Here is a 26,648-nt window from a genome sequence, read left to right as displayed (position 1 = left end):
CCCCTCCAAAGACAGAGATAGGGAATTAAGTGGACGTTTAACATTTGTCCTGAGCTTGAAGTCTTCCGTGGTGCACACTGGTGGGGAGTTGGAGGCAGGAGGGGCTTGCTGTCCTAGGCTAGGCACAGGCCTCTCCCTAACCACCTGATTCTGGGCTGCTGGAACGGTTATGGCATAATCCTTCTTCAGGAAGCTTCCTCTATTTCCTTATGTTCCTAATGGAGCTCAAATGACAAACAAGTTAACAACAATGCCGTTAAATGCAATCAATTTCTTTGTGTCTAAGGTCAAACTTAAAGCTTGCTTCACCTCAACTGACCTTCTCCCCAACTGTGGTCCAAAAGGGAAAGTTAACCAAGGAGAAAAATAAAGTGACTTCATGAAAGAGTCTGGACACATTTACTCAAAGAAGCAGAATGTTTTCTAGGGCCAGTAAAAGCACTTTATAAGCTGCAAAGAGTAAGTGAGGAGGCGGGGTGGAAAATCTAATTCCACCTCATATGTAAGTCTCAAGCTAAATGAAGAGAAGGGGAAGAAGAGCCGAAGTCAGGGAAGTTCGGAGTTGTTTCATTTTCCTCTCCCTTCCATGGGCAGTATTAAACTGGAATTTAACTGAAGGAATCAGTGACATACTTGGCCTTGAGAATAACAGACTTAACAATTCTCCCAAGTTTACAGAGAAGGTATGACTAGAGGGGTAAGCTATTAGCCATGCTCCCTTTGGAGGGGTAGCTCTAAAGTGAATTGTAAGGAATTTAGGCCAGGTTTATACAAGAATGTCCTGAGAAGCTTCCTGCAAACCAAGGAAGGGCATATGATCTCCACGGATATGGACGGCACAAAGATTCCCTGCTTGGGCTCTGCACTGTGGCTACCTGTGTTTGTATACCACCTCCACCACTGATGAGCTGTGTGATCTTGGACAGATTTCTTAATTTCTCTGGGCCTCAGTTTCCTTATCTGTAAAATGGAGATTTTCTGGTACTTCACAATGTTATTATGAGGAGTAAATGAGATCATTTATCTAATGTGCCTGGCACATTGGAAGCCCTCAATAATGTGAATATTATCATCTTTGGGAGGCCCTGAGTGCTGCAAATGGTTAATGCGCTTGGCTGTTAATCGAAAGGTTCCAACGTACCTAGAGGTAACCTGAAAGAAAGCCTGGCAATTTACTTCTGAAAAATCAGCCACTGAAAACCCCATGGGGCGCAGTTCTACTGTCATACACGTGAGGTTGCCATGAGTCAGAATTGACTCAAAGCAACTGGTAAGGTACTATTATCTTGTTAAACCATTTATAGGCAGGGGCACGGATCGAAAGTCTCTGAGAGACTAAAACCTGAGGTCACCCATGACCCTGAGGCTTCTTCCCACTCTCCCTCTTACTGTACTTTGCAGCCAGGAAAGGTGAGAACAAGAAAAATGATGCTTTCAGTTCCAGGCTCCAACACTGGGATAGTAGTGGTGGTCTTTGGAAAACAATTTTTCTGACGGCAAATCTTTTCTAAGACAATCTGAGAGCATGAACACAAACAACAGTCAGGCTTTAATATGCAGCTTTATCTGCTTTAACAATAGAAGAGAGACAGCAAATGTTGGCAGCTGGCTGCTACAGAGCAACTTCGTTGTAAATCTGGTACCAGGTACAGGACTAGTCATGCCTCGTGGACTCAGCTACACATGAGGAGGCTTTCGTTCTGAGTTGCTGGATGTTCCAGAGGACAGGGTTTAAGCTGACCCTTTGTAATGAGTCTTGAGGTAACAGGATCCAAATGTACTTTTAAACTCATTAAAATGTAGGCAATGGCTAAAAGTATTTTTTTCCTCTTTCAAAATCTGTCTGATTTTATACAAAGGGGACTAGTTATATAAATAGAGCAATTAGTCTAGTAAGATTTTCTTCCAGGATCTAGAGAACACTGTTGTGTTCAAACAGCATAACTGGATTTGGTTGTTTGGCAAAAAAAAAAAAATAATAATAATCTCAATTAAAAATATATATATTTTATTGAGTTTTCAGTGAAAATTTACACAGTAAGTTAGGTTCCCGTTTGACAATTTCTGCACAGGTTGTTTGGTGACACTAGTTACACTTACCACAATGTGTCCACATTTTCTTTGTGTTCTGTTTGCTCTATTTCCAGTGCTCTAGTTACTCCACCCCCTTATTTTCTCATCTTTGGTTTTTAGTAATTGTTGACCTTTTGGTCTCATACTATGGTTTTTAAGTACAGCACCAATCTTATGGGTAATATTCTTTATTTTGTGTGCCACTCTGCTATTTTGCTAAAAGGTGATCTCAAGGGGTAGGCTATGTTCTAGGTTTAAAGAGTGTCTCAGGGTGATAGTCTCAGGAGCCCTCTGTTCTCTACTGTTCCAGTTTGTCTGGAGATATATATATACACACACACACATATACATATATATGTATATGTATGTATATATATGTATATATGTATGTGTGTGTATATATATAGATTAGATAGATGACATATAAGATAGATAGATGATTGACAGACAGACAGACAGACAGATAGATAAAAGAGAATTTGAGTTCTGTTTTACATTTTTCTCCCCTTCTAGGCAGGACCATCTATTGTATCCCTGGTCAGAATGGTCAGTGGTGGTAGCTGGGCACCAACTAGTTCTTCTGATCGCAGGGTAGATGAGGTTGTGGTTGTGTAGACTTGTTTCTTCTCTGAGCTTTTGGTTACCTTCTTACTGTTTTGCTCTTGGTGAGTAGAGACCCGCAGTTGTTTCTTAGATGACTGCTCGCAAAGTCTTAAGACTCCAAATGCTACTCACTTCACTAGGATGCAGGTCATGATTTTTGTGAACTATGTTACTCCAACTGACTGAACTATCCCTTTGTTCAATTTTAGATCTTAAGCAAATGATAGAGAGAGGAGCTAACACTGGCAATTGGTAAGGGAAGGAAGTAGTGCCACAGGACATTCCCATCAATATTCCAGAAGACTCTCCTGGAGGCATTTATGGCTCTATAGAGAGTGCTGGGGAGGAGAGAAGAGAAAGTACACAGGACACAGAACAGAGTATGATTCACAGCCATCATGGCCAATCTCACCATGGGTAGAGAGCCCAATGGCTACCCTGGCGCTGACAAAATGCATTGTGTGTTGTAGGCACACATGTCTGCCTTTTGTCACTGCTACAGGTAGAGTCTGACCCTCTCCTATCAGTCATCAACCTTCTCTGTTCACACCCCTTCATGCCAACCACAGTGGTGAGGCACAGACCTGGGAAAGACCTATACCAGCAGCACCCTCCAGCCAGGCAATGGTAACAGGGACAAGGTTGGGACATGGGAGTTAGCTGATGGGGCAGCACAGGTGGGAAAGAAACACCAGGGCTTTGACTTGGTGTTGATTCTAAGGAACAAATAAGTCTTTTTACATAGGAGAAGCAGAGAAGACTTTTAAACCTAAAATAGGACTGACAACAATCCTCTGGGGGTAGGTAGAAGATGGGAAGGTGGGAAGACACATAACAGATTTTCTGAATAGCTCAGGAGAAATAAAACGTAATCTCTCTAAGTAGAGGTTATTATACAAAATGGTGCTGCTACAGAATATTGGATGAGCCAAGAGAATGAGAGTTGCTCCAGCTTGTTCAGACCGAATCTGGATGGAATTTACTAGGCAGAGCAGGAACTAGTAATCTGCACACCCATGGCAGTAGACCACCCTGCCGTTCTCACAGCATGTGGAGATCCAGACTGGTGAGGGTAGGGGGAAGCTGCAGAAGTGGGGAAGAGAATGGTACAGTTTTTTTTTTTTTTTTTAATAAAAGCTACGTTATAGCTTACTGACTGGTAGCCATCACTACGATATATGCATGTTATATACGCTTCCGTTTCACCAGGAACTGAGTTAAGTGTTTCAAGTTCATTCTTTACAATCTTTACAAGAACCCCGATTACTTTTCCCATTTTACAGATTCAAATCCAGGCCTGTCTGACACTATAAGTCATTGCTCTCAGTCACTATGCTAAACCTCCTCTTGAGGCTACCAATCTTATCTGGATTCTGGAACACTCTGGACAATGCATGGACTGACAGGTCAGGAGGATTCCTGGCATGATATTGGGCAGGACTTCGCCTGAATGAGCTATCATAGCATTCTGAGTGTTTACCTGATGTTGCACTTCCTTCGGTGGCTCATGTGACGTGATTATTTTTCTAATTTTATGGAGGGAGATGTGGCTGGGAAACGTACCCAGAGCAGGAACTAAGAGAAGGGAGAGGAAAGGAACAGTTTTGGAAAAAATCTGAGGAATCCTTCCATCTGACCACCTGGTTTTATTCCAAACAACGGGAGTCTTCATGTTGGAAAAGACAGGAGGGTACTGTTCATATTTTTAAATACCTGAGGAGTTTTCAGGTAGAAGAGGAATACAACCAACCAGCCAATCTGTTGCCGTTGAGTCAATTCTGACTCATAGTGACCTTACAGAACAGAGCAGAACTGCTCATAGGGTTTCCAAGGCTGTGATCTTTATGGAAGCAGACTGCTACATCTTTCTCCCTCGGAGCAGCTGGTAGGTTCAAACTGCTGACCTCTTGGTTAGCAGCCGGGCACTTAACCTCTGTGCCACCAGGGCTCTTTAGAAGAGGGATTTACCAAAAAACCCAAACCCACTGCTGCTGAGTCGATTCTGACTCATAGGGACCATATAGGGCAAAGCAGAACTGCCCCATGGTTTTCCAAGGGTGTAATCCTTACAGAAGCAGACTGCCACATCTTTCTCCCACGGAGTGTCTGGTAGGTTCAAACTGCCGACCTCTTGGTTAGCAGCCGAGCACTTACCGGTGACTGAACTACCAGGGCTCCTTAGAAGAGGGATTAAAATCAAAAACCAAACCCGCTGCTGTTGAGTTGATACTGAAGAGGGATCAGGCAGCTCTAAATGGGAAGAATAAATTCTGGGAGTGGAAAGTAAAGGAGGCATATTTTGTATAAAGAAAATTAAAACAAAAAAAAATTTTTTTTTTTTTTTTTTTTAACACTGAAAGCCATAAAATAATGGGAAGGGCTTTCCTGGGAGGAACATGACTCTCTTACCAGAAATGTTAGAAGCAGAACCTGAATGACCTGTCAAGGATGCTAGATGACCTGTCCAGCACCAGGTTCAAGAAGACCAATGCCTTCCATTGTCTCTGCCAACAGCAAGAGTCTACAATCTTATCCTTTCTTTCTCCCCTTTTAGGGTTTATCATTAAAACCCTGGGGTGGGGGAGGTGACATTTTGAAGATGACCATAACTCACTCAGGTAGAGATGTCACATTTTCCTGGGGTCGGAAGAGGACTTGCCTTTATGAAAAATAAATGAAACAAAGCTTGCTTAAGCTGATCTCGCTGTGATAGTTATTGAAGGAGTGAGTATGTGGATAAATTTGAAAATGCCAATGGTCAGTGTCTTAACTGATAGGCTTTAACTGACCTACATCAGAATATTCTGTGAGACATTTCCAGAGGCATACGACACAGTGAATGCTATTTCCTCATAATGGAACTTGGTACAACGAATGTGCTGTACTGCAGTGGGGAAGGAACACTGCCGAAATCCCTAGTGGCTTTGTCTCAGTATCTTCTAGCCTGTCTGTGACTGGAATCCAACAGCACTTTTGTGTGGCATTTTTGCAATTCCCTGTCAACCCTTACCCTTTCCTGTGTTTTAAGATAATCATTATTGCTTCCTCTGAATCCCAAGCCATCTTAGTAGCTTTACTCAAATGACACGACAATTTTGGTTTAAGAAAAACAAGATAAATGTCAGAGGTGAGTTTCAGAAATGGAAGCCCAAGGTCATGCACTTGTGCCAACAGTGTTAACCAATATAATTTTATTCCAGGCAAACCAGTCTCGAGAAGCTCTGGTGGACAGGGCGGGTTTCTTTGCTCTCCAGAAACTCCCCAGTATTAAAGGAAAAGGAAGCTCAACCTGCTGTTGCTACCCTACACACCCAGGCTGAACAAGCTACTTCCTTTTGTGTGTGATCTCCCGAAGAACAGCTATTGAATATAAGCGAGTGCTAAAGAAGGATTCTCCAGAGCAGCACTCCACAATACTCTTTATTTCCTCCTTAGGAAAACCAGACCAGTGCCCTTCTTTATGCCAGATATGCATTATCTGTGGTGTTCAAACCACATTTAACAACCCACTGTTACATCCTTGATGTTGGAAAGGACAAAGAAAGCAAAGCATACTACTTCTTTTCACGAGAATTTTTCCAGCTTAAAACAGAAGCTCTTCTGACTCACCTACATTGGTGCAAACCTCCACATGGATAAAGTTACCATGCTCATTCTACAAAACTTCTGACATTTTTCTCTTCTGGCTGAGGTATGGACACTATAGAGGTAAGTGCTATTAAAAAAACCAAACCCACTGCTGTCAAGTTGATCCCGACTCATAGTGACCCTATAGGACAGGGTAGAAAAAAGTTTCCAAGGAGTGCCTGGTAGATTTGAACCATCGACCTCTTGGTTAGCAGTCATAGCTCTTAGCCACTATGCCACCAGGGTTTCCAAGTGCTATTAGTGTTCCGTTAAAAGAAAAAAAGAAAAATAATCCTTCACACTGCCAGCCACAAGTAAAATGTTATGATTTCTACTCTTAGGAAACTTAGAAAGTAGCAAGGGGGAAGGAACTTGAGAACATTAACTTTAATGTAAGCTATATGATAAAAAAAAAAAAAAGGCCAAATATGAAATCTCTGGGAAGATGAATATGTTAATGTTTTTCTGTTTTCTGACCCCATTGACCTTGATCTATCTGTGGGTAAATGCTACATTTCTGAAAGGTGTTACCCACACTAAGAGCTTCAGCAAGAGGCTTCTGGAGCAGTTCCATTTTCTCATACGGGAACTCCAGTCCTGGCAAATGGCTGCCAGTTGCATAGTAACCATTCCTCTTGTTAAAGTATCTTTGGATAACTTTTTTTCTAACAGTGTTCGAAAGACCTGCTCTAACAATCTGGGTCCCAGTTTTTCCTCCTCTTCCTCAAACTCCTATTAGCTGATCACCTTCTGGTCACTCCCTAGAGCATTCCATCTTCTACCCAGAGGAAAGTAGGGAAATGGAGAGGCTAAAACTCAAGGCACTGGGTTTTTTTTTTTTTTTTAAACTCAAGGCTGATCTCTTTGAATGGCTCTAGTCAACTGCCTGGTGACAGATGTGGGACACACAGCTAAAAGAGGATTCCAGAATTAATTGGGTTCCCCTTTTGTGCACAGAGGCAAACAGGACTCCAGCAGACAATGCACGGATGATAAAATCTGATAGGTTTGATGACAGATACACCCACACGCACAGATACACTTTAATTTCCATAAAGCTTAGTAACAAAAGCACTTTATAATCACCTTCTGATGCCAAGTTTACAACGTCTCCAGAACTGTCAAAGGTGGCTGAGGAGAATGCACCAACTTCCCTTCAGTGCTTATTTAACCCAGTCACCTGTGTGAGCTCTGAGAAAAGGGTGTTGACTCACCTGAGTCAGCACTGAGCCATGTGACTTCAGGGGTGCTGATTTAGCAGAGGAGGGTAACCTCTGCAACAGTGCATCAACTCCCTAAGCTCTACAGCCTTGCTGGGGACTTTCCCAAGTCTTTCTGGAGCTAGGTGAACGCAAAACTCAGCCCAATCTTGGCAGTTTTAAGCAAACTAAATATTTCCTTTTATATCCTATTATCAGCATTTGATTTAGTGCCAGCCTATGACATGTGGTAACATGGTGAGCAACAAGAAAACATCTTGTTTTTCTTCCTAAACTAAGTGAAAAGCCAAAAAAAAAAAAAAAAAAAAAAAAAAAAAAAATCACCTTTAAAGTCAGTGATCTGGAAAGCCTCTACCTGGTCTTTACACAAACGTGTGTACCTTCGGGAGTTTCTTCCCTGTTAACTTCTGTGGATGTTGCCAGTTTTTATAATCTATTCTTTGAGAATGGGGGCTGGGGTTGTTTTGCTCTTGGAGGAGGCACATGTGAATATATCACACAGACGTTTAAAGTGAAGAAAAGTGAAGATTAGAAATGAGAGAGACAAAAGGGCAAACAACAACAACAAAAGTTTTCCCACTGCATTCTACCTCCCTCCCACCCCACCCCACACGCTACGGTTATTTTTAGTTAAAAGGATCACAGGTTAATAATTTAGATTTTTTTTTTGTTTGTCAAGTAGAAGCCCCAACCATCGCCCAACTGATCTGTGCTCTGTGGCAAGTATTCTCCCAGGTCCTTTGCCCTCTAAGTCCAGATGAAATGCTTGGACATCTATGTACAAAGAACTCAAATGTTCACCATCTTAGGGGCGGTAGGTGTGGTACAGGCGCTGATGGGAAGGGCCAGTGTAGGAGAGTAACCTTGGGTTAGAAATCAGAAGATGTTGTTTTCAGTCCTGTCCAACCGCTTACTTACTGTGGAACGCTGGACAAGAACACCCTCTCCCCCGCCCTAAATTCAGGGGACTCGTTTACACCATTATATCAGATGAAGCCCTGAGGTCCTTACCATCTGTGAATCTCAGGTATGTTATATAAATGGATATCCAAATAGTTTCCCCAGATATACCTGTACCCATTGCCGTTGAGTCGATTCCGACTCATAGCAACCCTGTAGTTCAGAGTAGAACCACCTCACAGAGTTTCCAAGGAGCGCCTGGTGGATTTGAACGGCTGACCTTTTGGTTGGCAGCCATAGCACTTAACCACTATACCACCAGGGTCCCCAGATATGGAATAGTAATAATGTCTTTAATTTAAAAAGGTAAGAGGGAATTCAGAAAGCTTTTTCTTTTGAAGACAAAAAAAAAAAAAAAAAACAAAGCCAAGTAACCAGAAAACACCAGTTCCAGGAACAGTCCTGATCTTGTATTCCAAGAAAATGTCATCATGAAATCTCAGGAAGCCAGGTAGAGATGACCCACCATGCTGAGGCTGTTGTAAGAGGGATGTGAAGGGCTAGCTTGGAGATCGTGGCTCTTCCTTCCTCTCTGGTAGGAAGAGCAAACCCAGCCAGGAAGAAAAGGGGTGCACAGGGTTGCAAGGCTAGCAGCCTGGGGTGGAGCTTACCAGCAAGGGCTCCTTCCTGCTCTGGTGTCTTTTCTATTTGTTAAAAGTGTTTCCTGGGGTACACTGAGTGCTGACTTGAGGTTGAGGGACACTTCTTGAAAAGACATGGAAACTGTTCTGGGTTGCTGAAGAAATGAGTGTGCTAAAACCAGTGATCATTTTGCCTATAGTATAAAAATGATTGGGGTGACAAAGGCCCCCAGTCCAGAAACCTAAGTCTCTTACTGGGAATCAAAAGATGTAGCTGGGTTCCACTGGACAACTAATACATGGCACACACAATTCCCTTTTTCTGTATACTTGTATTGTTAAACCACTTTGCTTTATTCATGAAAAGTAAGTCCACTTTTTTTCTTCACTGCCTAGAAATGTTTATAGGCCCACACATATACTTTGAATTTACATAAAACATCCATTCATATGTTGATTTTTAACAACTTTCCATTCTGGAAAATTTTAAACATATAAAAGCAGAGAGGATAATAAACTGAACCCTAATAAAGCCATCAGCCAGTCTTGACAATCACTGACTTATGTCCAGTATTGCTTCATCTGTTCTCCACCTTCCAATTCTGGATTATTTTGAAAGAAATCCCAGATATGATTTCATCTGAAAATACTTCAGTCTGTTTGATCCATTCTTTATCCAATAACCAGAATGATCTTTTAAACATGAAAAAAAGATCTTATCACTTGTGCTTACTTAAAATCCTTTAATGACTTATCTTGGCACTTAAGATAATGGACAAACTTCTTCATATGGCCTGCAATGTCCTTCGCAACCTAGCTGTTTCTTCGGCCTCATCTTTAAAAACTGTCATTGTCCCAACCTCTTTGCTCATCACACTCCAGCCAGAGAATTACTTAAACGGACTTCTTTCTTAGGACCTTTGCATATAGCTAAGCCTCACTAGTTTCTTTTCAGCCTTTAGTTCTCAGTCTAAATGTCATCTACTCAGGATGGCCTTCCCTGACGGCCCAGATCAGGTTAGTCTGCATGTTATTTGTTCTCAAAGCTTTTGTTTTTGTTTTGCTCTCTTGAACTTTTTTCTCATCAAATTGTAATTACCTAGTTACTTATGTAATTATACTTTTTCATATCAGTATCTATTTGGCTATGTACACCCCACATGTATGTGTCTGGTTTAGATGGAAAGCGCCTGGAAAACAAACACAATTCTCTCATGAAATAAACCTAACACAGCTTCATGTGCAATTCAGCATTAATAATCTTGATACTGTTACTGGATTGTTCAAGGAAAGGATGAGGATTATAACATCACTAAGTGTGTTGTGAACTCACTATTCACAACTTACCAATTACAGTAATGTACTCTTGTATCATGTATGTGATCTCATCTGGAGTGGGTACTGCAGATGTTATCATCGCTGCTTTACAGAGGTAGAGAATGAAGAGCAGTGGGTAGAAGGAGAACAAGGTCTCCTGACCCCAAAGCCAGTGTGTATTCTTTCCATTCTACCACATTTAACCCTCCTAATGACTGAAGTCACTTTACCTCTCTGGGCCTTAGCTTTCCCATCTATCAAACAGGGATTTGGACAAAATGTTTTTAAGGATCTTCCGGCTCTGTAATCCTACATGTATGTTCTACTAGTCACAAAGCTCTACAAAAGTAAGGGTAAAGAGAAGTGGTTACACTCCATTACAAACTTAGCACTTACGACTTCACTACTGTTTTTAGGCCTGTGCAAGACACCACCCAATGGACTCAACAATCGAACATTAGCAACTCTTAGAGTCACCAGGCTTCCACATTGCCTGATCATAAAAAACCCAAAACCAAACCCGTTGCCGTCAAGTCGATTCCGGCTCATAGTGACCCTACAGGACAGAGTAGAACTGCCCCAAAGGGTTTCCAAGGAGCACTTGGTGGATTCAAACTGTTGATCTTTTGGTTAGCAGCCACAGCTCTTAACCACTACGCCATCAGGGTTTCCACCTGATCATAGGTGGTCACAAAATTCTGGAAAAAGGCCTCGAGTGTAGGAATTGTACAGCAAAATGAAAGCTTGTTCAGAGTCCTCACAAATGTCTCAGTTTACCTAACTCCCTAAGCTCTAGGTTACCTCGACTTGAACCATTTGATCCCAATCAAAAGTTACTGCTGGGCATCAGTTTCTGGCTAAATCATGCACACAACCACTGGCTTGTTTCACCAGAAGTAAAGCTACTGGACATGTTGCAGATTTGGATGTTTATCAAACCTGAAGTCATTCTTTCTTGTCCTCTTCATTGAGTCCTCTTCCATGGCCACCCCTTAAACACTGGTGTGTCCAGGTCCCATCCTCCACCCTCTTTTTACTCTTGGCTCTTTTCAGTAGTCATTGTCCACTCCCATGGTTCTCACTACTCTGCTACAGTGATAATCTTCAAACCTATTTTGGAGTTCCAGACCCATGTGATCAACTGCTAAGTAGACGCCGCTTCCTAAATGTCCCCCGGACCCATCAAAGTCTACCTGAGCTAAATGGATCTTCCGTTGTCCCTCACCTGCACTTAACACTCCAACTGTACAGAACTGGTAACTGCAGTTCTTTGAACATCATGCTACTTTATGCCTCTGAGGCTTTGAACAAGTTATTGCCTCCGCCTAGAATATTCCTCTCCCCTGTGTCTACCTGACTGAACTCTTATTTGTTCCTCAGCATCCAGCTTAAATGTCACTTTCTCTGTCTTGTCCTTATGTTACCTTCCCTGTCCTTGCCCACAGAGAGTTTTAATCATTCCTCCTTGGCAGTGTTCTAAGTATTCATTTATATGTCCTCATTCTTCCTTGACTGTAAGCAACATAAGTGGACCATTTATTTTCATCTTTGCATTTCCAGCACTTAGCCAAGCAAAGGGAGGTCATCAACAAGTATTTGCTGAGTTGAACTGAACATGGATTCTGAATTCCCAATACATGAGCTTCTCTTTCCAGAAACACAGACTCTTTTATGAGATCAAAAGAATAATAATTATTTCTGGCATTACAGCGTTATTCAAACGCACAATTTTAAAAGATAACATTACAACTGGTCATTACCATAACATTATATCTTACTTTATTGAAAGCTGAATAAGTGAGAGATTCCTGCCACACAGATAGGAAGTACACAGCACACAGCTTCCTTCGTGGCTAATCTTCCTTGTACAACAGGAAATGATCACACCAGGGAGTGATTTGGGCACTAGGAATGTGGGACTCTGAGGGTAAAAGTCACTTGTTAATGGAAAGTAGAAGATATAATGGGGACGGGCCAGATACAGTCCGGGTCAGGTCCCTAGGCTGGGTGTTGGGAGAATCTGGATTCAATCCGTTTCTGTTGTTGTGGATGTTTGTTTCAAGTAATGTGCCTTTGGGGAGTCACAACTTCTCCGGGCTTTACAGTTTCCTCATCCTTACAACAAGGGGATTAGAGTGGACAATCTCCAAGTTTCCTTCTAGCAATAAAAGGACTATGGTATGTTTTTCAAATTAAATCAAGTCTCAATCAGAACCAGAAATGGGTCTGAATGGTTTATGAACTATGACTTGATATCTTGAACGCCTCTCATAATAAACAAATAGAAAGTGATACTTTTTCAGAGATAAGGGCAAGAAGTCTAAAAGTCATTTCGGGTGTCAAGTTCTCCCTGACAACAGTGCTGACCACTTCCTGAGTGTGGACTCTGTGCTGAACACTGCTTCAAGCAGTACCTACACACTGTCTCCTGTCATCCATGCAGTAGACCTGGTGGTATTTACCCCAACTGTACAGGTGATGAAACTGAGGTGTGGCAAAATTACCCAAATTGCCCAAGGTCATGCAGCCAGAAAAAGAGAGCCAAGATTTGCCCTCAGACAGCTTTGCCATGGAGGCAGGTTCTTAACCACCATGCTCTGATGCCCTTAGCTCTTCAGTGTTTCTCAGGTCTTGAATGCTCTTAACTGCTTGGTTTTCTTTCTTTCCCTTGTCTCACTTCCGTTAAATGTATCTCGGTCCTCTGAAAAGGATATCTGAATTTCCTCATCTACAGCATTTAAGCTTTTTATTTTTATTCATGTTGTTGTTATTAGATGCTGTTGAGTTGGCTTCAACTCATAGCAACCCTAGGTACAACAGAACGAAACATTGTCCTGTCCTTTGCCATCCTCACAATCGTTGCTATGCTTTAGCCCATCACTACAGCCACTGTGTCTATCCATCTTGTTGAGGATCCTCCTCTCTTTCATTCACCCTGTACTTTATCAAGCATGATGTCCTTCTCCAGGGACTGGTGTCTCCTGATAATATGTCCAACGTATGTGAGATGAAGTCTTGCCATCCTCACTTCTAAAGAGCATTCTGACTGTACTTCTTCCAAGACAGATTTGTTCGTTCTGGCAGTCCGTGGGATATTCAATATTCTTCACCCACTCCATAATTCAAAGGCACCAATTCTTCTCCAGTCTTCTTTATTCATTGTCCAGCTTTTGCATGCATACAAGGCAATTTTAGTCATAGATGCTGAAATGTACACAATTGTCCCTGATATCCTCTCATTGAGCATTTTCTAGTAATTTTATCTGACAAATCTCAAGTGTTTCTCAGAAAATTATTTTTAAGACACACTTTTTGGAAGAGGAAGAGAGGAAATGCTTATTGTGTACCTAGGTGGTTTATGTATATTATTTCATTCAATTCTGGCAATAAATGTATGACATGGATTTTATTGTCTGTATTTTATAAACAAGGACCCTGAGATTCAGAGAGGCGAGTAGCTCATCAAGGTCACTCAGTCATCATGTACCAGAGCTGGGATGCACGTCTGGAACTGTGGGGTTGAAACTCATGCTCCTTCTTTGGCACTATGAAGAGGAGGCCCCATGAAGAACCCTGAGTGCCATTTAGGAAAATCAGTGCTACATAAATGACACAAAACCATCTCAGGTGCTGCCTCTATCCAACAGACTAGCTGCCATTAGAAGGAGCTGAAATAAAGGAAATGTGGATGTTCACAGCTACCCACAAGTGAATCTGCACGGTGAGAGAACAACTCTGTCTCTGCTGAAGATTATTATCTCTTTAGACACCAGAGGCTGTTCTCTCTCAGAAAAGATTGTGGAGGTTATTACTCAGATATGAGGTTTTGCTCTAGTTACCCAAAATACTAATCTTTATATCAAAGATACAGCTTAAAATAATTGGGTGTAACTGGTTAAGGAGAAACGGTGTAAATAAACATTTCCAACTGAATCTTAACCTTTCTTAGTTTCTGTTCTAGCTTCTGAAAAGGCTGGACTGGATGTAGGTCTCTAATTTAGTGTTGCATACGACTTTCTTTAGATGATCCTGAAGCACTGGACTGAGGTTTAGGACTGCTAGAAATTTGAAGAAAAAACTGAAAACATATATGAGTGATGCCCAACCCACATGGTGATATGACCTCTTAAGGTCTCTAATTGTCTTACATTCAAAAGGTCTGAGGTACTTATATGTTAGAGAAACACTGAACTAGACTATTAATCCCTAAATGAGAAAATTAAAGTTCCTTGAGGCACAAACTATCTTTGATTTTCTATCTGACGGTTATAAACCAACGCCAACAACACATATATGCATTTCTTTATAGCTTCAACAAGAATCTTCATTTGAATTATAAACTCTGGGGCCTGTCTCTTAAGTTTTAAATATTAAAAATGCTAAAGTATACACCAAGTGCTCATTGCAGTCTTATTCAAAATAGCCAAAAGGTAAAAACAACCAAAATGTCCATCAACAGATGAATGGACAAAAAAAATATGGTATACACATACAATGGAATATTACTCAACCATAAAGAGAAATGTAGTTCTGATACATGCCACAAGATTGATGAACCTTGAAAACATTACGCTAAGCAAAATTAGTCATCGCAAAGGACAAATACTATATGATCTCACTTACAGGAAATAAGCAAATATATAGAAACCGAAAACTATTGGTGGTTACCAGGGGTGAAAAGGAGGGGCCAAAGGGGAGTTTTTGCTTAGAGGGCAGTGAGTTTATGTTAATGGTGGTGGAATACGTTGGAAAAGGACAGGGAGAATGGTCGCACAATATGAAGAATGTAGTCAGTGTCACTAAATTATACACGTAGAAATTTTTGAATTGGTGTATGTTTTGTTGTGTATATTTTCACTATAATAAAAAATGCTAAATTAAAAAAAAATTTTTTAACAGGACTAAATATGTTCATCATGAAAAACGTTAGAATTATAACTGTGGTTGTTGCAGGCCATAGGCGGTTGAAATGCCTTGAGACTCACAAGGCAATAGATCCTGGGCCATGGAACTGGGAACCTAGTGATACAAAGTAATCCAGACTCTGGAGCACGATGAGGTTGCGTTATCACAGCCTAGGTCATGGCCAACCTAGGGGAGTAAACTTCCCTGTAGTTAAGAAACTTATACGGCACAAATTTACAAGACAAGCCCTTCTCCCTGATTTTTTTATTCATAAAAATTAAAAAAGCCATATCCTTGGTTTCCTCGGTCTAAAATTTCTACTAAATATACAAATAAATTGTTCTTATGAAAATATGCTAGATAGCAGACGTTTTAGTAGAGACTTAAAGCTCTTCACTCTTATTTATATGAGACGTGTGCTTCCTTGATTTCAGGAAAGTATTGGCACCTGGACTTGGGAATCAAGTTATGAATTATGAATTACAGTCCACTTGGCAATTTGTGCCCAGGAAGGATTTCTGATTATTTTTCTTGTTGTGATGCAGAAAATTCTCAGGGACAACCCTCCCTTCAGTTCCAGTACAGAATGACCTGCATATGAAATGTTCTTGAAATGGCACCAGTGATATGGCTTGAGATTTTTAAATGAAGGCAAGTTCTTCAGCAAGATAATTAATATTTCCCAACTTTAGCTTTTTGTCTCAAATCACTGGAAAGGATGTGACTAGAAGAAAAGTAATTCTTATCATATAGATATTACTAGATGGATGATTCTGATTTTTTCCTGGCTTGAAGAACTGATCTTTTATTCACCTTTATACCCCATAATAGGTGATAATATATATATATATTTTTTTTACCTCAACTACTATGGTTATGAGAAGCCCCGGTGGCACAGTGGCTAATCACTTGGCTGCTAACCGAAAGGTTGGTGATTCAAGCCCACCAGCCTCTCCAAAGGAGACAGATGTGGCAGTCTGTTCCTGTAAAGATTACAGCCTTGGGAACCCTATGGCACAGTTTTACTCTGTCCTATGGCGTCGTTATGAGTCAGAATTGACTCGATGGCAATGGGTTTAGTTTTTGGTTTTTAATGTGGTTATGGAATTGACCCAAATTATGTGTGATGTCTTATTTTAAACATAAAGGCACCAATTTCTTATTTCTTCCTCACTTCAAAGTAAGGCTTTCAACATAGAGATTTGAATACATGCAGAAAAGACTTCCTCGACATTATTCATGTTACATCTGAATCTTGAGCCTGGCATCTGCCTTGCACAAGGATAACATGGAGGCAAAAAAGAACTACAGAGGTTTGGAAAACCTCCCTTCTTCACTCCCAGCATTAAGAGAAAAGCCCCTTCACTCTGTTCCTTGGACATTGCTGATGGAAACACAACATCATAACAGACCTGGAGGTGGCCTGCTGTGGACTGAGTGAAAGGGAGCAGCACCGCACCTAAACTAAAGCCACAAGTGCTAGGAATACTTGACACATGGCAAACAAAGCTATCAATTGCTATTGCAGTTGGCCCAGAAATAAGTATTGCATAAAAGAAGACCCAGCCTGACAGAACTCTGGTCCTGTGTTTCTTTAAATTAAAACACACATTTTGGTTGGAGCTGGCAGCTTGCTGTTGGGAAGTATTAAAAAAAGACCTAAGAAACACATACGACAGGCTGGTTTGCAGTAGGTCAGAAGCTGGTGGGTGAAGCCAAACTTACAGATTTTAGGATCCCGGTGGCATCTTCATGGAGCCAGGTAGGGTAGACCACTTCGTCATTCAGTATGGCCTCAAAGAGGTCATCTTCGTTCTCGGCCTCAAAGGGTGCATGCCCACAGAGCATCTCGTAGAGCAACACGCCCATTGCCCACCAATCCACGGCAGGTCCGTAGAGCATCTCCTGCAGGATCTGTGCCAAGGAGGCAACATTAGAAATGCTATGTGCATCTGGTAGTAAACAACTAGGGGGAAGAATAGGTTAGGAAATATCAAAATAAGAAAATGAAGTCTCCTTTGCTGGCATATGTTTCGTTCCACCTTTATGGAGTGGGCTGTTCTCCCTGTGGTCAATGTGGAGGCACCTTCTCATGTAGGTCTGACCAAACATTTATGGTCGGATTAGCTAATGGTCTGTGCCAGGACAAGGTAAGGGCACATGAGGCTCCAAAACAAGAAGAGTTTTGGAAATATATCAGTCTATAAGGAATAGGGGAGTCCTTGGGTAGTATAAATGGTTAATGCCCTTGGTTGCTAACTGAAAGGATGGAGGTTGGAGTCCACCCAGAGGTACCTTGGAAGAAAGGCCTGGTGACCTACTTCTGGAAAATCAGCTATTAAAAGCCCTACAGAGCATAGTTCTGACATGGGGTCATCATGAGATGGAACTGACTTGACAGCAATGGCAACTGTTAGAAGGAGGAGAAGACTAAGCTCACTTATATGGGAACAATTCAAGAGCTCTTCTGTAGTTCTGCTAAGTAGAGCTAGGATTAAAGCACTGAGTGGAGACCAAGAAAAAAATAAATAGCTGTAAGTGCAGCATACCTTGTCCTCATTCACGGCTAAAGGCTATAGCAACTGCAAAGTTAAAAAAAAAAAAAAAAAAAAAAAAAACTCCAATTCCTATTTAGAAGTACAAAAAAATTTTTTTTTTTTTTTTTTTTATAAGGTCGCTATGAGTGGGAATCGACTCGATGGCACTGGGTAGGCCATTTTCAGCCATCATTCAAACAACAAGCCCTAAGCTGGCTGGCCTGGAGGCCTCAGCTTTCCTGCCCTGCCCACAACGCTGCAGCACAAAGCAGCCTGTGGTATTTCCTGTCAGAGTTATTGTGGAGCTCGAATTTCAAAAGCTGCAGCAAGTCACCGCACTCACCTCTGGGGCAATATAGTCCGGCGTGCCACAGAATGTTGCCGTGGTGACACCATTACAGATCCCCTCCTTGCACATTCCAAAGTCTGCCAGTTTACAGTGGCCCTCGTGGTCCAACAGGACGTTGTCCAATTTCAGATCTCTGAAATAAAAAAAATAGCAGCATGTGATAGGCCATCTTCCTGGAAGAACTGGCTCAGGGGATGGGAACTCAGACCATAGTGTGGTCTGGTGCGACTGAGTGAGCTTTCCTTCAAAAAGAATGTCTGTGGGGTATAAAATGCTCATGATCATTGCCATCCAGGCTCTCCAGGGCTCCAGACTATCGGTGACAAAAGCTTAGATCAAGACTCAGAATTTGCCTCATAGTTCCTAGATGATGAGTCCATAGGAATAGGCTAACTACATATAAAAAGACTAGGCTGCCCTTTAGACTGAGGACACAATGTGACCTTTTCAGGATTCCCACTTACCTGTGTCCATAAGTAATCCACCCGCTGTCCCTTCCCCCATCCTCCACTCTGGCACCCATCTCTGCCCGTTGGCGTTCACCTGATGAGCATTCATTCATCAAGTGACTACTGTGTTAGGGACTATGACAGGCATCAAGTGTACAAAGATGATCTTTATCCCCAAGGAACTCACAATGTAATGTGGAGACAGATATTTTCTAGACTATAAGCTCTATGAGGGTAAGGAACAGGTTGATTTGGTTCACTGCCTAAAGTAGTACACTCAATAAATGCATGTTCAAAATATATATACATATAACCAACAGCTCTTGTATAATACAGGTGGTACAATGGAAGTACAAACCAAAAGCTGTGAGAAAAACATTAAGAGGGAACAATTAATTCCTTCTGGTAAGAGAGGGTGTCTTAGTCATCTAGTGCTGCTATAACAGAAATATCACAAGTGGATGGCTTTAACCAAGAGTAATTTATTTCCTCACAGTAAAGCAGGTTAAAAGTCCAAATTCAGGGCATCAGCTTCAGGGGAAAGCTGTCCCTCTCTGTTGGCCTTCTCATCAATGTTCCCCCGGAGTAGGAGCTTCTTCACGCAGGGACTCCGAGTCCAAAGGACGCACTCTGCTCCCAGTGCTTCTTTCTTGGTAGTGTGAGGTCCTCATCTCTCTGCTTGCTTGTTTGCTTTTACCTCTTGAGAGATAAAAGGTGGTACAGGGCACAGCCCAGGGAAACTCTCTTTACCTTGGATCAGGGAGGTGACCTGGGTAAGGGTGGTGTTACAATCCCACCCTAATCTTCTCAACATAAAATCACCATCACAAAATGGAGGACAACCACACAATACTGGGGATCATGGCCTAACCAAGTTGATACACACATTTTGGGGGGGGACATAATTTGATCCATGACAGAAAGGAAACCCTAATGGAGTAGTAGTTAAGTGGTACGGCTGCGAACCAAAAGGTCAGCAGTTTGAATCCACCAAGCACTCCTTGGAAACTCTATGGGGCAGCTCTACTCTGTCCTATAGGGTCGCTATGAGTTGGAATTGACTCAACAGCAACGGGTTTGGTTTTCTGGTAAGAGAGAGGAATAGTTCTCAATAGAAGTGGAAATTGAGTCTTAAAGCATGCGCCAGAGTTTTCTACTCAGAAAAGGGGGATGTGGGATGTTGCCGTGGCCAGATAGATGGAAAAAACACACAAGAGCAGGTTCCAAGGTGCGGACGTACATGGCAGGCTGTGGGAACCCCACAGGGTGTAGTGAGGCTGATGGGGGCCAGCATGGGATCACTGGGACCAATGAAGGTCCCAGGGCTGAAGAAAATTAGATCCAATCTGTGAAAAGTCCTGAATGCCATGCTAAGAAAAACTGACATTTATATATCAGACAAAAGGGGTCCACTGAAGCTCTCTAATTAAGGGAGTAAAAGGTTCCCAGCTGAAGGTGGCTGAGATAGCCCAAGGAAGAGATGGTGATGACTTGAACTAGGGTAAGTGGCAAAACGAATGGCAAGTAAGGGATCAGTCAGCAGAGTAAAAGCAAAATTGGTAATACGGCTTGATGATTACTTAGAGGTGGACCAGGGACAGGAGGCAAATGGGTTCAATGGGTTGGTGGGTATGTTAATAACCAGGAAAAGGACAAAAAGGAGTAAGGACAGGGTTTGTTGGGTTTGGGTGTAACCCAGGTACACAGGCGTGCCTAATGGATTCTGGCAAGCCCAGGACAAGGGCACTTTCCACTCCTCCCTCAACTCCTAATGGCAGAATCTACTTGAGGGAAGTGAGTTTTCAGCAGCAGCAGTGTTTGGTAAGAAGCCCCGGCAGCCTTGGTACAGGCAGGGACAAGACTGGATACCGGTAAAACTGCAAATAAAAAGCAGTATGTGTAAAACAGTTTGGCAGTTTCTCAAAAACTTAAACCAAAAATTACCATACGATCCAGCAATTCGGGGTATATCCCCGAAAGAATTGAAAGCAGGGACTCAAACAGATACTTGCACACCAATGTTCATTGCAGCATTATTCACAATAGCCAAAAGGTAGAAAAAAACCAAGTGTCCATCAACAGATGAATGAACAAACAAAATGTGGTATTTCCATATAATGGAATTTTACTCAACCATAAAGAGAAATGAAGTTCTGATACACCCTGTCATATGGATAATAGCTCCCAGTGATCCCTTGGAAACATTATACAGAGTAAAATAAGTCAGACACAAAAGGACACATATCATATGATCTCACTTACGTGAAGCAGGCAAATGTAGGATAGGAAAATGCACGAGGCAAAAGTTCATTAGTGATTACGAGGGGCTGGAAAGGAGCTCTGGTGGTGCAATGGTTAAGTGCTCTGCTGCTAACTGAAAGGTCAGCAGTTCAAATTCACTTGCTGTTCTGCGGAAGAAAAGACCTGGTGATCTGTTCTCTTAAAGGTTTCAGCCTAGGAAACCCTATGGGGACGTTCTACTCTGTCCTATATAGTTGCTATGAGTTGGAATCAACTTGAGGGCATACAACAATAGGGACTGGAGGGAGGTGAGGAATGGGGATTTTTTGATTAAGATATACTGAGTTTCTGTTTGGGTGATTAAAAAAAAAATTGGAAAGGATAATGGTGATGGTTTTACAACATGATGAATGTAAAGACTATCACTGGATCATACTCTAAAAAATGGTTAAGATGGCAATTTTTCGTTATATATGCTTTACGGCAATAAAATTTAAAAAAGAAAAAAAACAGTGCTTTCCGAAAACACTCCCCTCGCCAACACAGGCTTCTTGCTCCTTGCTCTCCATTGCCACTTATGCCCCACACTGTTACAGAGGGAGCTTGGGGCAGGGCCCCGCAGACTGACACCAGTGCCGGCCTCCCAGCCACAGTCTTCAGAGGATGAGAGAAGCAACCTTGCCTATTGGGTGATACATTTATTCTTTGGTTTCTTTTTTTTTTTTTTTAATAGACTTTAAAAAAAAAAAAAAACACACACAGGAAGTATAGAAAGTTCCTATACGCTCTTTATCCTCCCTGCACACTGTTTGTCCTATCATTCAAGTCTTGCGTTTATGTGGTACATTTGTGATCATTAATGAACTGATATCGATACATTATTATCAACTAAAGTCCACAGTTTAGGTTAGGGTTCACACTTTGGGTTGTACAGTCCCATGGATTTTCTCCTATGACAAATGCATAAGATCATGAGTCCACCATTACAGTATCATACAGAATAGCTTCCCCACCATAAAAATGTCCTGTGCTCCACTTATTCATTCCTCCCCACCTCCCTCTGAACCCCCGTCACCCACTGATATTTTCACTGCACTGGTCTATAGTTGTACCCTTTCCAGATGTCATACAGTTGGAATTACACAGTACATAGCTCTTCTTTCCTCTCTTTTTAAAATTATTGTACTTTAGATGAAGGTTTACAAAACTGGCTTCTCATTAAACAATTAGTACACATATTGTTTTTTGACACTGGTTATCAACCCTCACGATATGTCAACACTCTCCCTTCTCGATCTTGGGTTCCCTATTACCAGCTTTCCTGTCCCCTCCTGCCTTCTCATCCTTGCCCCTGGGCCGGTGTGCCCCTTTAGTCTCTTTTTGTTTTATGGGCCTAAACTTTGGTTTAAGGGTGAACCTCAGGAGTGACTTCATTACTGAGCTAAAAGGGTGTCTGGGGGCCATACTCTCGGGGTTTCTTCAGTCTCTGTCAGGCTGGCAAATCTGGTCTTTTTTTGTGAGTTAGAGTTTTGTCCTACATTTTTCTTCAGCTCTGTCCGGGACCATCTATTGTGATTCCTAACAGGGCAGTCAGTGCTGGTAGCTGGGTACCATCTAGTTGTGCTGGACTCAGTCTGGCGGAGGCCGTGGTAGTTGTGGTCCATTAGTGCTTTAGACTAATCTTTCCCTTGTGTCTTTGGTTTTCTTCATTCTCTCTTGCTCCCAGCGGGGTGAGATCAGGGGAGTATCTTAGATGGCCGCTTATAAGCTTTTAAGACCCTACACGATACTCACCCAGCACGTAGCTTTTTTGGACTGGCTTCTTTCACTTAGCAATATGTTCCTCCATGTCATGTTGTGGCTTGATAACTCCTTTCTTTTTATTGCTGAATAATACTCCATTGTATGGATGTACACAGTCTGTTTTAACATTCACCTATTGGAGGACATACTGGTTGCTTCCAATTTGGAGCAATTAAGACTACTTTGCTTTTTTAAGGAATTATATGGTCAGAGGCAAACCTCAGTGAGAAGCCAGCTGCACATCACGCAGGTGCTGCAGGTGACTGTCCAGCCTTGGGGCTGCAACTAAGCCAGTGTGTGTGTGGCCACCATGGACTTGGTCCTCCTACTTAAATTCAGTTGGGAGTGGGGTGCTCCCTCACTGGTATTGTCACTGTGGCTGGAGCCGACTGCTCTTCTGGAGCTTCAGGCTCACAGGGGGTTATGAAGGGGCTCTCATGGCTCCATTTTCCTATTCCTGATCTGAGAATAAAAGATCTGTTGGCCTCCTTGGCCCAAGGGAAAAAACTGGCCTCTGTCTAGCCCTGTATCATGTTGTGGGCTTGGAGGAGGACGTGATGACAGGACTGGTGTGACCAGTTCCCACAGCAGCCTGTGAGTTGATACAGCCTGACCACGCACAGATCCACGGTGGTCACAGGGACATGCCCAGGAATGAAAACAAAGTTCTGTCTTCCAGGAACCCCTGATAAGTGTGGTTAATTTAACAGGCTTTTCCTGGCACAGATCAATGGGAAAACAGAATGGACCTTCTTTGGGCTCCTGTGGAACAGGGGAGGGCAGGTGTAACACCAAGGTGTGCTGAGTACCTGCAAGCCCACTTAGCAAAGCAGACCTTCCCTGCCTCTAAATCAAACTTGGCCTGTGCCCCCAAATCAGCCTCCCAACCCCTTCTACATTCAGAATCTTTCTACTTGCTACACAAGGGCTGTTTCCCATGAGATATGATTTGTGGAAACTATTTCCTAGCCACACATACACAAAATGAGCAAAACTTATTTAACCCACGTGACGTTGGAATTGGAAGAGTGCAGGGATGGTGATGATGACGGTGGTCACCTACACGTGAGGAAAGCTGCTGCCAGAGGTGGTTTCAGACTTAAGAGGCCTATGGGTGCCCGCTGTCCAGTTCCTCTGAGACTGACGGCAAACATTAGTGAGGCAGCTGGCTGAAGTGAGCGATTACAACCTGCATCCCCAGGAAGAATCAGGGCCACAGTGAACTGTGCCTGTGAGCTTGCCTTTATCACCACCATGCTTTAGCCCAGCAGTCCGGGTTCCTGCGGATCTGTACCCGAGCCCAGAACACTCTGATTTTCCCTCATTTCCAAACAAGGTTACTGAGTTTCTGAATTCTCCTGAAGCCATTATGCCTGCTAAGGTTTTGGGGAAGATTTTCTCGGGCAACAGGAAGAAGTGCTAACAGAAACCCACAACAGCTGACCTGCGATTGCTCAAGAGAGCTTTCGACTAACATCCCAGGTAAGAGGTTTTTCGGCTACTGTCATGGGGAGCAGGGGTTGTCAGGGAGAGAAAAGTGCTTTGCAGTTAGTTCTGTAAGCCGCCCGTCACAATCCTCTCTGCAAAGAGATCTAGGAACACAGCCTCATTTTTCAGAAGACAGACCTGAGCAACCAAGGAGATGGGATCTACCCCAGTCGCAGAATCCCCGAGGCCACACAGGCAGATCATACATGTTAGCCTGACTTTGCAGCCTAGTTTCAGGCAGTGTCAGAACTGTACAGGCCCTGGGGGAAATGCCATTACTGGCTTTTTACCAAGTGTTCCTAACAGGACAAAACTCTCAAGATGGGATCCCAAGAGGGTTCTATTAAAGATGCAATATAATCACAGGCTTCAGTTCTGTCCTCATCTCTAATACTGCGCATCTCCACTGTGAGGTTTTTCCTGATTTTTCCAGACATACTGGTGACCATCATGTTGACTGCAATTCATGGAGACCCCGTGTGTGTCAGAGTACAGCTGTGTTCCGTGTGCTCCATAGGGTTTTCAATGGCTGATTTTTTTTTGAAATAGATCACCAGGCCTTTCTTCTGAGGCACATCTGGGTGGACTTGAACCTCCAATCTTTTGGTTAGTAGCTGAGCACATCAACCATCTGCACCACCCAAGAACTCCTCCAGACAAACATGTTGTTGTTATTACGTACCATGCAGTTGGTTCTGACTCATAGTGACTCTGTAGGACAGAGTAGAACTGCTACATAGGGTTTCCAAGGAGTGGCTGGTGGATTTGAACTGCTGAACTTTTGATTAGTAGCCGAGTTCTTAACCACTATACCACCAGAGTTCCACAGCCACCGTCAACTCTGGTTCATGCCTCCATGACAGCGCACCCTGCACTGTATTCCAGAAGGCATCTGTCTGTATCTGTCTTCTCCATTAGCAGGGGTTAGGCCTTACTCCTCTCTAGCTCCAGCTCAGTACTGGCAGAAAATATTGAGCAAAGAGATGATCGGAGCATTTCAGAAGGATAACAGTGGGGTCACCCTGGGCAGCTCAGAACCTGTCTTATATTAGAGGAAGGAAGGAAATTCCATAAACCTCACTGAGACCCTTTTTCCAAAGTAATTAAACTTATAAAAAGTCATGTGCTTCACCCTTAGAAATAGGTCCCAGAGGGAAAAGAAGAATCCTGAAATATAAGTTCAAATTCTTTTCTTTAGTGAGGCTGTATAAGAGAAACCTATTTAGGAGAGGCAGTTATAAAGCAACGAAAACCCCAGTACAATACCTTCTACTGTGCTGGCTTGTATTCAAATGGAAGAGCAAAACTTAGAGAGGGTTGGTCAAACAAATACAAAGCTTGCAGGGCCATTTATGGCCATGGTCAGCTTCTACTCTAAAGGTAAATAATTACCTTTATTGGGGGGGACAAAAAAAAGGAAGGGGGTGCAAAAAAGAGGAAAAAAAAAATGGTCCCCTATGAAACCCTGGTAGTATAGCGGTTAAGAGCTACGGCTGCTAACCAAAAGGTCAGCAGTTCGAATCCACCAGGTGCTCCTTGGAAACCACATGGGGCAGTTCTACTCTGTCCTATAGGGTCGCTATGAGTCGGAATCGACTCAACGGCAATGGGTTTTGTTTATGACTCTTGACTTTAATTTAAAATATGCAGAAGTCAGGTTTTGGCTTCTGAGTTCCTCATCCTCCTGTGCCAACATGTGGCTCAGCAGCCAAACTTAACAAGGCTATACAACGAAGATTACAAGTTCATACAGGGCAGAGGCTCAGATCACAAGATGCCAAAACACGATTATGGGTTCGCCATTCATTAGCTCATTAAGCACCAGTATTTAATAGCTATACTTTTGTCATGCCAGCATAGGAGGGTAGAAAGAGTTATTCTATCATCTCTGATTGCCTGAAAGGTCCATTGTTCTTGCTGGGTAATGAGGGTTACCTAAAATGCCCACAGTAGTTTCAGAGAGGATTCCCAAGTGGTTGAACAAAAAGGAGATTCAGAAATTGAATTTATTTTGTTTCCACCATGAGCTATTCTGCGAATAATAAAATAGAATGACATGAGTCTTACTGCTTAGATCAATGGAATCAGTTACTCTGCCAAAAAATATAAAGGAGAGTGAGTTGAAAGTTGGCTCTATAAACAAGAATGAATCTAGGGGTCTAGTCACATTCAGTAACCACTTTTAGTGTTATTTTTTGAACTTTTTGTCATGGACAATTTCAAGCATACATAAAAGTATATAGGATAATATAACACTCCTCACATAAGCATTACAAAAAAAAAAAAAAAAAAACACAAAAAACACCAAATAAACAAAAACCAAACCTGTTGCCATCAAGTCAATTCCAACTCATAGTGACCCTTTGGAACAGAGAAGAACTGCCCCACAGGGCTTCCAAGGAGCAGCTGGTGGATTCGAAATGCTGACCTTTTGGTTAGCAGCCAAGCTCTTGACCACTGCACCACCAGGGGTCCATACCCATCATAAAAGCATG

The 26,648-nt window shown here is 42.4% G+C and overlaps 1 protein-coding gene across 1 annotated transcript in view; it reads right to left on the bottom strand.

Annotated features, from left to right (window-relative positions):
* PRKCH (protein kinase C eta) overlaps positions 1–26,648 on the bottom strand; it is a 278,206-nt gene that overhangs the window by 6,874 nt on the left and 244,684 nt on the right. Inside the window, exons 11-12 of the mRNA XM_049899308.1 lie at positions 18,167–18,305; positions 17,012–17,200 (exon numbers count right to left, since the gene is read on the bottom strand). Of these exons, the coding sequence (XP_049755265.1) occupies positions 17,012–17,200; positions 18,167–18,305 (328 nt within the window). The remainder of the gene's footprint in view (positions 1–17,011; positions 17,201–18,166; positions 18,306–26,648) is intronic.

Source organism: Elephas maximus, chromosome 10 (assembly GCF_024166365.1).
Source record: "Elephas maximus indicus isolate mEleMax1 chromosome 10, mEleMax1 primary haplotype, whole genome shotgun sequence".
Taxonomy (NCBI): Eukaryota; Metazoa; Chordata; class Mammalia; order Proboscidea; family Elephantidae; genus Elephas; species Elephas maximus.
Note: the sequence above shows the minus strand (reverse complement) of the source record. Positions and strands in the feature narration are given on the sequence as shown.